This window comes from Thamnophis sirtalis, unplaced genomic scaffold, assembly GCF_051295495.1.
Source record: "Thamnophis sirtalis isolate CommonGarterSnake01/CBP01778 unplaced genomic scaffold, rThaSir2_p1.2 scaffold_3, whole genome shotgun sequence".
In the NCBI taxonomy this organism is placed as follows: Eukaryota; Metazoa; Chordata; class Lepidosauria; order Squamata; family Natricidae; genus Thamnophis; species Thamnophis sirtalis.
The window spans coordinates 102,889,880-102,903,233 of record NW_028261383.1 but is presented as its reverse complement, the minus strand read 5'-3'; the positions used below and the strand labels follow the sequence as shown (position 1 = coordinate 102,903,233).

The 13,354-nt window shown below is 40.3% G+C and overlaps 1 protein-coding gene across 2 annotated transcripts; it reads right to left on the bottom strand.

Annotated features, from left to right (window-relative positions):
* Positions 1–631: 631 nt before the first annotated feature.
* On the bottom strand, positions 632–9,978 carry EFCAB9 (EF-hand calcium binding domain 9). 2 transcript variants are annotated; one of them, XM_014063238.2, is made up of 4 exons: positions 9,856–9,978; positions 6,133–6,281; positions 3,114–3,290; positions 632–1,353 (listed from the first exon to the last, which is right to left on the bottom strand). In XM_014063238.2, the coding sequence occupies exons 2-4, from the start codon at positions 6,223–6,225 to the stop codon at positions 1,189–1,191; spliced, it is 435 nt and encodes a 144-aa protein (XP_013918713.1). In that variant the 5' UTR covers positions 6,226–6,281; positions 9,856–9,978; the 3' UTR covers positions 632–1,188. The 2 variants fall into 2 exon arrangements, with proteins under 2 accessions (XP_013918713.1, XP_013918711.1); XM_014063236.2 differs by lacking the exon at positions 9,856–9,978 and adding an exon at positions 8,447–8,695.
* Positions 9,979–13,354: the final 3,376 nt, after the last annotated feature.

Genomic DNA, 13,354 nt, shown 5'->3' with positions numbered 1-13,354 from the left:
GGATTTTATTTACCATGGTGTTTGTGAAATACTTCTTAAAATTCAAATACTTCAAAATACTTCTTAAAAATAAAGAGTTCAAAAAGTGATAGTGGGCTTTTTTAGATATGTTCCCATCTTTGGAAGAAAAAAAAAATCAACTGTACTACTTTACATAAAAATATGCCAAGAAGCCACAGCAACTGCCAGCATGCACACAAATCAAAATGTATGTGAATTTCTAATGTTTTAGAAATATATTAGATATCTCAATGCAAAAATTCAGGACAAAGTTTCGATACTATGATGGAAATTCAGGCTGACCCTGACATTCTTTCCCCAAATGAAATGTGGTTCAATACTCTATCCTAAAGAAATGGGAAATTCCTTTTGCAATTAAAAAAAAAACTTCCTTTGAAAACTACTCATGTTTGAAAAGTTTATAGTTTTCACATGACTCTTGGACATACTAGTTTATTGCTATATAAGGTATCTCTATAAAGGGATAGGAATATCTATTGGAGCACTTTCCTTATGTGTGGTGCCCAGAATCTATTTATGTATCATGGATATTTGTAGTAGGCCACAATCTGCTCTTTTTAGACATGCTGTCAATCTAAATGAAGTCAAGGGAAAGTATTAAGTCCTGCAAATGTATGGTTGCAGATGTGAAAGATGAGACAATCAATCAGTTTGGGGGGGGGGCATTAAAAGGAGTTAAGTTTTGGGCTGAAGCAACTCCAGACAAGTTGAGATGAGGCTTCCTCTCTTAGATCAGCCATGTTAAGTAAAGAAAAAAATAGGCAGGAGTGGGGGGGGGGAGTTATTTTGATTTCACAAGCTAGCCTAGAGCTCTGGACTTTTCAGACACCTCATCCACCCATTCTAGATGTCCCATCTTATACTGCTCTTTTTAAATATACAGTGCTCCATGCAATTCTTCCATTTTTCTTATAAGCACCCAATTCGTCCCAATAAGTGATCAGTTGTTTCTTGATTCTCAGCCTTGTTTTTTATTTTTTGAAAAGTAGGTTATACTTTAAAAGGTGATTCATTCTTTAAAGAACACTGAATATTTCTATAACACAGCACACCATCTCATCCCTGCTTATTGGTATCCTGTTGCTGTTGCAAGGTTTTCTTATCACCATCCTTTTGGTTTAAATTGCTGCACCTTGGAGAACTGTCATAGATTAATTCTACATGCTGTTAGAACAGCTTCTGTTTAAATCTGGTAAAATTAATATACTCTTCTGCTGCTTCAACTTCAGCTGCGGCTTTGGCCATCTCTCTTTTCATTTTATCTCTTGCTTTCCTCTGTTGTCTATCAATGCAGAAGATTGTAAACATTTTGAACTCCTTGTAGTTCAATTGCTAATGGAGCAAAACATAACAGTATTTTAGTGGAATATTGACAGTAGGCTTATAATGTACAGTGATACCTTGGTACTCAACTGCTTTGAAATTCAGCAAATTTGGCACTCAATGCATTTTGACCTGAAAATTTTATCCTGGTACTTATTGTTTGTTTGGTACTCAGCACAGGTTAGAACTTGTCAGTATCAGCTACCTTGTGACTCACTACATTATTCCTTATGGGAAAAAATTGTTTAGTACTCATTGTTTTTGATACTTATCATGCCTCCCGGAACCAATTAACAATAAGTACCAAGATGCCACTGTAATTCCTAGAAGATATTTCTGTCACTCTTCAAACAGTATCCTGCTTTACTCTTCCTCCCTCCTTTATTAGTACTCTTCAAACTAAATCTCAGAAGTCCATAGAACTGCCTGAATATAATACCAAGCATTCATCCTTTTAAAGGCAAATAGTCTCACTTTATCATTCTATATACCAAAGTAAATTGGATTGGAAAGTGAATCTTACTTCAATATTCACAACTGCTTGAATGAGGTCTCCATTTGTAAGTGTACTAAAGTAACAGTTGACTGTAGGTAGGTATTAGAAGCTGCATCACCCAAACTCAGTAGGTGGATATTCTCCAGTGCATGCTGGAGTTGAATTCTGGAATGGGCCATATTATCAAAAGTTGAAACAGTAAGCTGATGAACTTTTTCGAGCTTGAAGTTTCATATAATCTTAACAAAGACAGAATTTCTTTACAGAATTTGCAAGTAGGTAACTAATTCTTACACAGGAAGCAAGTTCAGAGCTTCTGCTCTAAATTAATTAAACCTTTTTGCAATGTGAGGATCAGGAAGTTTCAATGTCAGTGGATGCTGCCATGTTGATACAAGAAGAGAGGCCATGGTTACCAAGATCCTTCATAACGTTCACATGAACTTAAGTCATGTTACATATGGCTGAGAGGTTAGAAAGGATATCATGCCTTCTTAAAATGACTAAGCCCTTCCATTGCAGCAATCTGAACATTTGTTATTTGTGGTTAAATAAAGTGGAACTATTCACAGACGTGACCCGACAAAAGCGCGCACGACAAAAGCACGCTGATAAAACCACGTCGCTAAAACCGCGACATCATCAATGCGCCCACAACAGTGTGGCGACAACAGCGCGGAGACAGAAGGGTGCTTTACAATAGCACGGCGACAGAAAGTCGATTTAAGTTAAGGTAAGGATTAGGTTTAGGGTTAAGTTTAGTGTTACGTTTAGGGTTAGGGTTAGCGTTACGTTTAGGGTTAGGTTTAGGGTTAGGTTTAGTTTTACAGCGCGCTTCTGTCGCCGCGCTGTTGTCGGCGCGATTCAACGCTCATTCGTCGGAGCGCTTTAGAACACGCGGTTTTGTCACCGCGGTTTAGTCGGCCGTGGTTTTGTCGTTCGCCCTTTTGTCGGTGAACCATTCACAGAAATGCAAGGCAAAAGTAGCAAGATTTTGAGCATGAAATAACAAGCCAAAAATTATCCCCAAATAAATCTTGCTTGCTACAAAATTAACTTTGTAGGTTTTTTTTCAACAAGTTCTGCCTAAAGCACATACTGGTTTACCATGATCTTTAAATGTAGCAGAGGGACTAACATACTAGAAGGACATAAGTTTTTGGTGGGCAGCAGTTACAATATTAGGTGGGGTTGCTTCTGGCTTACAAAAGACACTGAGATGACACAGCTGCGAAGGAGGAACCTGTCTCCTATGTTCATCATTTTTGATTACCTCATCACCTGAGATGTCAAAGTCCTTGAATATCTGACTCAGGTCAGTCTTTTTAACATTGAAAAGGAAGCGTGTGGCCTGGAACTCTGCTGGAGCAACTGTATGGCCCCCATCAATGTCCAGCAACTCAAAAACGGCATGAGAATGACGATACATGAACTGTTTTTCAAGATGGCTCTGGTCAAAGACAGAAAGGCAAAAACAGCAATAAGAGCTACTGCTCTAGTCTCCTCAAACATTAAAAATAAACATTACTGAAAACAACCACAACTTGAAATGCTTCTAAAATGGCAATCTGATTGTGAAAAAGAATAAACCTCAGGGATGATAACAGGATTTGAACAATACCAACTGTTTTCCTGTGATGGCTTGATGATGAGATTTAATGAGAAGTGATTCAGGATAATTGTACAAAAAAGCCAAACGTTGGAGTTACTAATTTGTTAAGAAGTTAGCCTGTAGACCAGAGCTGTCAAACTCGTGGCCCGCAGCCCGGATGTGCCATGCGCTGGCCACTCCCATGCCTGGTTTAGCAAAGGGGGGAAAAGTCAGGATATGTCACATGACACCACCATGATGCTGTGAGTTTGACACCCCTCCTGTAGACCATAAGATATATTTCAGCGTGATCCGACAAAAGCGTTCCGACAAAACCGCATCGCTAAAACCGCGACATCACCAAAGTGCCGATAACAGCGCGTCAACAGAAGTGCGATTTAAGTTTAAGGTAAGGGTTAGGTTTAGGGTTAGGTTTAGGTTTAGATTTAGGGTTAGCGTTAGGGTTAGGTTTACAGCACGCTCCTGTTGACACGCTGTTGTCGGCGCGATTTAGCGCTCATTCATTTGCGCGTTTTAGAACTCACGGTTTTGTCACTGCGGTTTAGTCAGGCGCGCTTTTGTCGGTGAACCATATTTCAGGCAGGAAGACTTCAACAGAATGTTGGTTTGTGCTCATGCAACACATATCTAAAACAAAGCAAAAAACATTTTCTTACTGTATATTTTTTTTAAAAAATACAGGCATTTCTACTTTTCCTGATATTCTTAAATCTAAATAACACTCTGCACAGTTAGTCTTTGTTTACCAGCCACTTATTCAGAACCATTCAAAATTGTGATGGCACTGAATGAATGGTGCTTAGGACCAGTCCTTGAAATTCTGGCTATTGCAGCAACCCTACAGTCACATGACTATGATTTCAGCACATGGGAACTGGACCACACTTAATGGTTGCAACATTCTGCATTCATGAGCGAGCCATTTGTGACTTTCCTTGCTGGCTTCCCTGGTGCAAAGTCAATGCAGAAGCTGGCAGGGAAGGTTGCTAGTTGCTCTGGCAAGTTCTATTAGCCTTTTTGTCCTTGCAACCATTGCATCATGCATCCCAGTCTTCCTACACTTGGATGTGGCCTGTTGCAGCCTTCCCAAAATATCCCTCAGCCTCCCTTTCACATAGTATCTCCCACCCCGCTGCAGCACCATCACACTCCTGTCAATCAGGCTACTTTTGATAATGGTACTGATTCAGAAGGCCATTAAACCCAGATTTTAAAAAGTATACTTGTAACAGCTGACAGGTATATGAGAAGCTATGCAGAGTAGAGAGAGGGAGATCCTTACTGTATAGTGCAGCTGCCCATGACTGTTTCTTTGAGCCATATTGTACAAGTCCCCTATGTACCTGTCATATAATGCAGGGTTCCCCAACCCCCAGTCTGTGGACCAGAACCGGTCTGCAGCATGCCAGAAACTGGTCCATGCAAATAAGTAAAGCTCCATGCCCTCTCCAGTCCATAGAAAAACCATGCCCTCTCCAGTCCATGGAAAAACCTCTCTCCACAGAACCAGTCCCTGGTGTCCAAAAGGTTGAGGGTCGCTGATATAATGGACTTGGTTTTCTGAATCCTTGTCCTTTTTAAAGCTAGGGTATAAGAAGATGCTAGCAGGAGTGAAATTCAGCAGGTTCTGGGGAACCGGTAGCGGAAAATTTGAGTAGTTCGGAAAACCGGCAAATACCACCTCTGGCTGGACCTAGAGTGGGGTGGGAATGGAGATTTTGCAATATCCTTCCCCCAGGAGTAGGCAGGGAATGGGGATTTTGCAGTATCCTTCCCCTGGAGTGGGGTGGGAATGGAAATTTTGCAGTACCCTTCCCCTGCCATGCCCACCAAGCCACACTCACAGAAGCAGTAGTAAAAAAATGTGAATTTCACCACTGGATGCTAGTCACAGGAGAAGACTGCAAGACTGACATTTATTTCTAGCTCCACAAACAATGATTTTGCCCAGGCTAAGAGCATATCTAAACTATTTACAATTAAGTGAGGTTTGTTTTTTAGCAATAAAGGATCACTGATAGTCTCTTCAAAAAAATTTCTTATTCCACCATAGCATTTGAAAATAAAATTGCTACTAGTTCAGCTAATTCAGGAATAGTTCACCCATTGTGCAATTTGCAATTTTTGAAAATTATGACTTTGAATAAGATGATATACTGAAACATCAAGACTCAGTTGCCTTCTGTCAGTAGGAGTCAGATGCCCAAATTGTAGAAGCTCTTATCATGGTTTGTTTATATCAGTTGACATCCCAGGCTAGTCTCTATTCTAATAAAACAGAATTAGAAGATACAGATTATTATTTTTTAATCTATTAGATTCTCAGAGAAATCTGCCAAGGATTCTGACGTAAATGATGAGAGAAAACATGTGGCTTCTAGTCAGTTGATTCCCATAGAAGCTGCAGCCAAGGCGGTAAACACTCGATAAAGATATGTAAGCTTTTTCACTGTGAAATCAGAAATGAGAAATCAACTTTTATGAACAATTGAACTCAGAATTGTCCATCCATTTGCAGAATGGAAAATGCTTACAAAAGAGATTTTTCTTCATTTATTTAGCACCCCAAAATTTCACTAAAAATCCTACTATATAAGTGAAAGATAGATTGCATGATGAAGGGGGACTTCATTGCAAAACCAAATGTTTCTTCAATCACCTTCAGCAATCTAACTCTTACCTCATGTGCCATTATGATGCACATTAACATGTAGAATTCGTCAAAGCCGATCTCCCCTTTGCCATCCCAATCCAGTAAATCAAAGACCAGCATGATCTGACAATTGGACAGATTAGTTACATGACGAAGGAAGTAGTAAAACTGCAGATCTGAAAAACAATGTGGTGTTAAGCATTGTGTGTACAAAGGCTCTATTGTAGTTAATAAAACTATTAATAATAGTATATTGTACATTTTAAAATATCCAGATATGGGCTGCAAAAATCCAGATGATGATACAGAAAAAAACTGTTTATATCTTATAGTAGCCATCTTAATTTTTGCTATCGAAATCTGGTAACTCTAATATATTCCAACTTCAGAGGTAGGTTGCTCCCGGTTTGGCCCGGATTGGGCGAACTGGTAGTGGCAGCAGTGGGTGGGTCCGCCCACCCACCCGGCTGCTTCTGCACATGCGCAGAAGCATCGTGTGCGCATACACAAGAGCGAACCGGTAGTAAAAAATATGGAAACCCACCTCTGTCCAACTTGTAATACAGCAACTAATATTGATTGGATTTGTACATAATGGTTTACTGAATAAGTGATAATAGGTTTCCCACAACAGAATAGTTAAAATCTAACAACATATTTTGGCTTAGTTAAATGTTTGAACCCAGCCACTGATTAACAGCAGACCAAATAAGAGTGGATGTCAGTATCTCAAAACAATCATTTGAAGACATTTTCCACGTGTTACTGAAAAAGTTTATTTAAAATATATAATTGAACATATGTACATTCCTAAAATAGGTTGCATGGTGATGTCACAGAATCAAAAAATGATGCTGCCTTAAATCAAATGAAGTGGCATACATTCCTGGAAACAAGTATGAAAACCAGTTTGCCTAAATTTGGAAGCAGTCAGTCCTATGCTCTACTTGAGACAGCCCAATGCAGCACTCCCAATCTGACACATTCTAGATCAGGGGTCTCCAACCTTGGCAAGTTTAAGACTTGTGGACTTCAACTCCCAAAGTGAAGCTGACTAAGGAATTCTGGGAGTTGAAGTCCACAAGTCTTAAAGTTGCCAAGGTTGGAGAACCATGTTCTAGATCAGATGGGATTGAAACTCCTAGAATTCCCACCCTAGTGGCTACACAGTCTGGAATTCTGGGGGATTAGTTCCAGAGCATCCAGAGGCCACCATGTTTGATAAAGGTACACTATGAGGTACAACTTCAAGGCAGGGCTTTACTCAGCATGTCTTCAAAGAACCTCTCCCAAAGGTGTTTTTCAAAAGGCAACTGGACTTTGCTTTTTTCTTGAACACATTCCACTTCTCTCCCAAGAAGCTTCTTCAGTTCTGGCTGAATTGTGGGGAATGGAGGGATTCTTAGCAGCCATCAGTTCATCAGCACTCTGAAGGTCAGTTATTAGCTCTCTGAGACTTGTTGAGGCCATTTGAGGGTTTATCTTACCCTCAGGTTCACTTGATTCAGAATTCAGGAGATAGATGGAGTCATATCCCTCTCCATGTTCAAAAAGGGCTGTTCAATTTCAACATAGATGGCCTCTTTTACCCCTCTTTCAAACCAGTGTCATCTTTCCTTGAAGGTCCACATTCTGGACACTACTTAGCTCCTGTCTACAATACAACCCTTTCAGCTGTCCCAAAAAGGTTCCACACCCATTTGCACTCTGATTCACGTAAATCTGAAGGTACAGATAAACTCCCAAGTGACCAGGTGACTGCTAAGAATATAACCTCTCCAATTCCTTATCAGTCTTCTGGGTTTTTTTTGCCCCAGAATTGTCACAGTTAGGTCAAGTTTGAACTCCTAATTCCAGATAGTGGCTATGTTTGCATGATATATGAACCTCAGCCTAGCCAACCATATTTAACCTAGTAATTTGTGCAAATTCAGCTTGTGTAGTTAGTCTACACCTTAAATATGTCACAGTAAACCCCCATGATAATTGAGCTGAATAGATCATGGCTGATTTAGCCACAGTTGAGTGTCAAGGAAATACAGCTGCCGGGACAAATGAGAAAAAGTTAGTGAAATACTCTAACAAGAGAGGCATGTAATGCAATCTACTTGGACTCATCATTGATAGTTAACCTACAGGTATCTTAAACTGTTCAACATAGCAGTATCATTTGACTTCCAAGTCTGAAGATATTCAATGAGGTCTATTCAGTTTTCTCATTTCAATGAAGTTGAAGAAAAAACCCCAATACTTAAAGATCTTCAAAAGGAAATAATACAGTAATGATAATCCTATATTTCATTTTTATAGACTTTTTCTTTAGCTTCCATATCCTACTTACTATTCAAAGTGTTCTTGTTATGAACATCAAGTAGATGAAAGTAAGCTGTCAGAGCTCTGGCATTTCTGACAGATAATAAGCAATATATTTTATCTAAGCACAGAAAATGAAAGAAGCTTTTTGGCTTCAGCCTCATCTTGCCACAGAAGAATTATGTTTATATTTGGAATTCTGGAATTGATCATGGTGATGCCGACACTACAATCCCAGAATTCCATCCTGGAATTAGAACATGATGACAAAAAAAGACTTTTGTGCTGTTCTATAAAAGCTTTGCACCCAGAGAACAAGGATAGATAAGAAACATTTCTGTCTTGTGTTTCATTATCTATTTGAAGGTATTGGCTAGATTAAACATCAATCTAATTCTTTTAGTTTCCCTATAAAAACAGAAGACACAAGTGCACTGGTATTGCCGACAGTTTATTGGTGCCTACTACACTTCCTTCCCCCTGTAACATTTTTTTTAGTTAGACTTATATACCGCTTCATAGGGCTTTCAGCCCACTCTAAGTGGTTTACAGAGTCAGCATATCGCCCCCACAATCTGGGTCCTCATTTTACCCACCCCGGAAGGATGGAAGGCTGAGTCAATCCTGAGCCGGTGAGATTTGAACCGCTGAACTGCAGATATCAGTCAGCTGAAGTGGTCTGCAGTACTGCACTCTACCCACTGCGCCACCTCCTTTAAACTGTTCTTCAAGAGGACCAAAGATATCCCTCTGCAAACTGTCAATACCATCATCTTTATATAAACAAATGGCTTCTAAGTCTCATTATTATGCTATAGATCAGTGATGGCTAACCTTTTTGTTGTCCCATGCCAAAAGCTTGTGTGCGCATGCACCCATAATGCATGTGATTCCCCATGCTCCCTGTCCATGCATGTGCACATGACCCCCGTGCATGCACACAATGCCCCCACGCTTCCCCTGCCTGCATGCACAATTCCCTGCATGCGCTCCACATGCACACGTGACCCCGCACATATGCATGTGACCCCACACATGTGCATGTTACCCCGCACATGCACATGTGACCCCACACATGCACATGACCCTATGCATGTGCATGTATCTCCCGCATGTGCCCTGCACCCCTCCTCCATGGATGCATGGCAGAGCCCTGAAAACCAGCTGGCCTGTGGGAGGCGGTCACACATGTATGGTGAAGCTAAGCTGGGGTGACAGAAAGGGCTCTGAGTGCCACCTGTGGCACACATGCCATAGATTCGTCATCATGGATATAGACCCTATTGGCCTTCTAAGGATAAATGGGATGGGATTTATTTGGAAGTTAAGCCTCCTGACCAAAAAAAAAAAAAAAAACGTGCAAAAAAGTTGGGAGCCGAGAATATCTTAAGGATCTTGAGAGACTAACAAGGACTTACCATTTGCAAAATTACTTACCAGTAATTTTCAAACTTGGAAACTTTAAGATGTGTGGACTTCAATTCCAAGAATTCAAGACATACCACTCTTCGCCTTTCTCTTTACATTCATATGTATATTCAGTCCAGTTTTCAGACTTTTATTGCTGAAAGGTAGGTACATTTACGAATAAAATTCCATCATAAATCTTCTCATTGCAGATTACTTCTTAAATTTTGCTATTTTTCTACTATACTACCATGTTTTCCCCAAAATAAGACAGGGTCTTATTTTCTGTTGACCCTCAAAATAAGTGCTTGGCCTTATTTTTAGGGAGGTCTTATTATTTTTGAGGTGCAGCAGGCAGCAAGCGTGGTCACCTCATGGCTGCTACTGTGTTGCAATATTTTCAGGGGAGGGCTTATTTTAGCGCATGTGCTCAAAAGCCCAATTGGGCTTATTATCCGGGGAGGTCTCATTTTGGGGGAAACAGGATATTGTACAATAAGAATGATCATTAGGATGTTAGAGGATTGTTATTTTCCTGTTTTTCATCTACCATATCTGCTACATAAGCGAGCTCTGAAATTCCACATAGTTCCTCTAGATGTCTCTACTAGATTATATTTGTCAACATTACTTATTTTAAAAAAATAACTAAAATGTTTCAATGGATAAATTTGGATGCAAGATTAAAAATGAAATTAAAAAATTTAAAATACTAAAAATCATGTGAAATAGACAAATTTGACTTTTCTTGTCCAAGATTTTGCCAAATTCAGGCAGAAAGACGAAACAGGTTTTTTTGGGGTGTGTGTGTGCAAAAAGACAGGTATCTCATATGGTAGAATCAGAGGACCAAAGCTCACAAGATGTAAATATTAAAGAAAGCACATGAACATCAGTAAAATATCTACTGTGTAGATCACTTTTCTGACATCCCTTATGTGATTACTAGCCATGCTGGATAGATTTATAGGAATTGAGGCTCAAAAAGCGGGACATAACTTTGCCCTCTTAAAAGAAGGAATATAACACAGCAGTTAATTTAAAGACTTGGCTTTCTGCAGCATGTCAAGAGTCTATTTAACAAAAGTGAGGTGGGGAAGGGGGGGTATTTTAAGAGATGAAATGAGTGTCTGACTCATGAAATTGGTGCCTTGCAAGGGCCGCCTCCATCTTTTTTTAGACAAGCCAATATAAATAGGTTACATTTTGGCCCCATCATTTCAAAAATATGTCTATATATGTGTATGGTGTAGGTATATATTTATGTATGTATATGGCGTGTGTATATGCGTGTTATGTATGTGTTTCGGTAGATACATACTTTCTCTTGAGAGGAGGCAACAGAATTTCATTTTTAAGTGTGCTGGCAGTAAAAAAATGACAATAAAATTATTTATTTTATACTGGTTGACTACATGCCACTCTCCACTCACACATTCCGTCCTGTAGTATAAATGTAGCATTGCCTCTCCTATATTCTGCAAATAAGTTTATAAATCTTATTTTCAAAGTTGCTGAATCAATGGAAGCAACAATATCACCAGTCTGCATTAGTTCCTGATGTCATAAAGGGGACTGTAAATTGACATATTGGAATAACAAAGACTTAGATTATGTTCTCACAACAGATACTGTACTATAGATTAGATGCAGTAAATTAACACAGAATCCTGGATTCACACAATAGCTAATCCACTCTGGCTGAGTTTACCCAAATGAGTCAGCCTAGTCTTAATGTGACTATAAGCTGGGTATGAAAGAAGCAAAAGATAAAATAGTAGGGTCAGAGGTGGTTTTTTGGTAGAGAGGCTCAACAGCAACCAAAAACTGGCTACACAGAACATGTGAATATTTCACCCTTTTGCTGCACTGGGATTGTGTGACACAGAATATTTTCTTTCTAGTGGCCCTCTTATGAACATTTCCATATCAGCCATTCAGAGTAACTTCCAATGCCATCTAACCTTCATTGTGCCAAACTATTGTTTTCTCTAACTTCAATAATCGGCTGAATAATGCTATCAAGATGCTCCTGCCAGCATCTAACTGGGAACTTAAAACTTGGAACATATGCAGCAAAGACAAAAGCTGCAGTATATATACAGAATAGAAGTTTACCCCAATTTAAGAATGGTTTCCATACTGTATATAACATCACACAGCAGGGTATGCAAGCATATTACTTACAGTGAGACTTGTAAGAGAATTTAAATGCTCGCAATAGTGTAAAACAGCAGATTTTTTTTTTAAAAAAAAACCTCAATTGTTCTTTCTCCTTTTTCTTTTTGGTATTTAATTCTTGGTAAATCTGTACTTCTTATCTATTTTGCCCTTTTATTAAATATAGACAGCGCACACAAACATAGGTAAAGGTAAAGGTTACCTTTGCAATATGTGCTAGTCGTTCCTGACTCTAGGGGGCAGTGCTTACCTTTGTTTCAAAGCCGAAGAGCCAGCATTGTCCGGAGACGTCTCTGTGGTCATGTGGCCGGTATGACTAAATACCGAAGGCGCGTGGAATGCTGTTACCTTCCCACCAAAGGTGGTTCCTATTTTTCTACTTGCATTTTCACATGCTTTCGAAGTGCTAGGTTGGCAGAAGCTGGGACAAGTAACAGGAGCGCACTCCGTTATGCGGCGCTAGGGATTCAAACCTCCAAACTGCTGACCTTTCTGATCGACAAGTTCAGCATCTTAGCCACTGAGCCCTTATACACATACATAGATGCATACAAAATTAGTAATTACATAATGAAGTAATCAATTATGGTTTGCTTGATCCAGTTTCCTACATTGGCCACACAAAATTGGACCACAAGTTGGGTTTGTATAATTTGCTAATCTAGTTTATAAGGCACTGGAGAGCATCTACTACTCTTTTTGCAACAGTCTTACTAACTGACAGGCATTTCCCACCTTCTGTTATTTAAAGCTCTTGAGCTGTTGTACACAACCATTATTTTCTCTGAGCAATTCAGGAAACCGTGTCTTACTCACCCCATCTCTATCCCAACTCAGCCTGACAATTTTCAGAAAATCACATTCAAAGGCATGGTTAATTTCCCTTACTCCCCCATCCCCTTCACCGCTCCAAGGGCAAAACACCGGCTCTTTAATATTAGGACCTTAAAATCCTTCCCCGGATTCTTCAGCAGCTCTATTTGGGAAGGAAAGCCTCTCGGACGCGGAAGACCCGGGTAGTGGGCCGTCCCCGTTCATCTGAGTACGGTTTTGTCCCGCCAAACTTAACGAGGTCAAGGACTGCAGAAATCGCAAAGGCTCCAAATACTCCCCCCCCCCTTTCTTGAAGAAGAGGAGGAGGGGGAACAGGCCATGGTTGTGGAAGGGGGTCGCGGAAAGGCGGTCCGCGTAGGAAGACCCGGGGCGGGCTCACCCCGCTCTGACGCGACCCGCACGGGGGAGCAGCTCAGCGGAACGCGTGCTGGGGCGGAGCTGCAGGAACTGGAAGGTGTCCCGGCAGAGAGGGGCGGGGCCGGCCAGAGAGGCCGGAGGTGTTGGCTGCCGTCCG

What these genes read in the sequence shown, in the direction of transcription:
- EFCAB9 (XM_014063236.2), bottom strand. Translation starts at nt 8,582, where the DNA reads ATGAGGCTGAAGCCAAAAAGCTTCTTTCATTTTCTGTGCTTAGATAAA. An exon ending in GCATCATAATGGCACATGAG is followed by an intron (nt 3,291 to 6,132) that starts GTAAGAGTTAGA and finishes GTCTTTGACCAG; the next exon opens with AGCCATCTTGAAAAACAGTT. An exon ending in TTGACATCTCAGGTGATGAG is followed by an intron (nt 1,354 to 3,113) that starts GTAATCAAAAAT and finishes TTGCTCCATTAG; the next exon opens with CAATTGAACTACAAGGAGTT.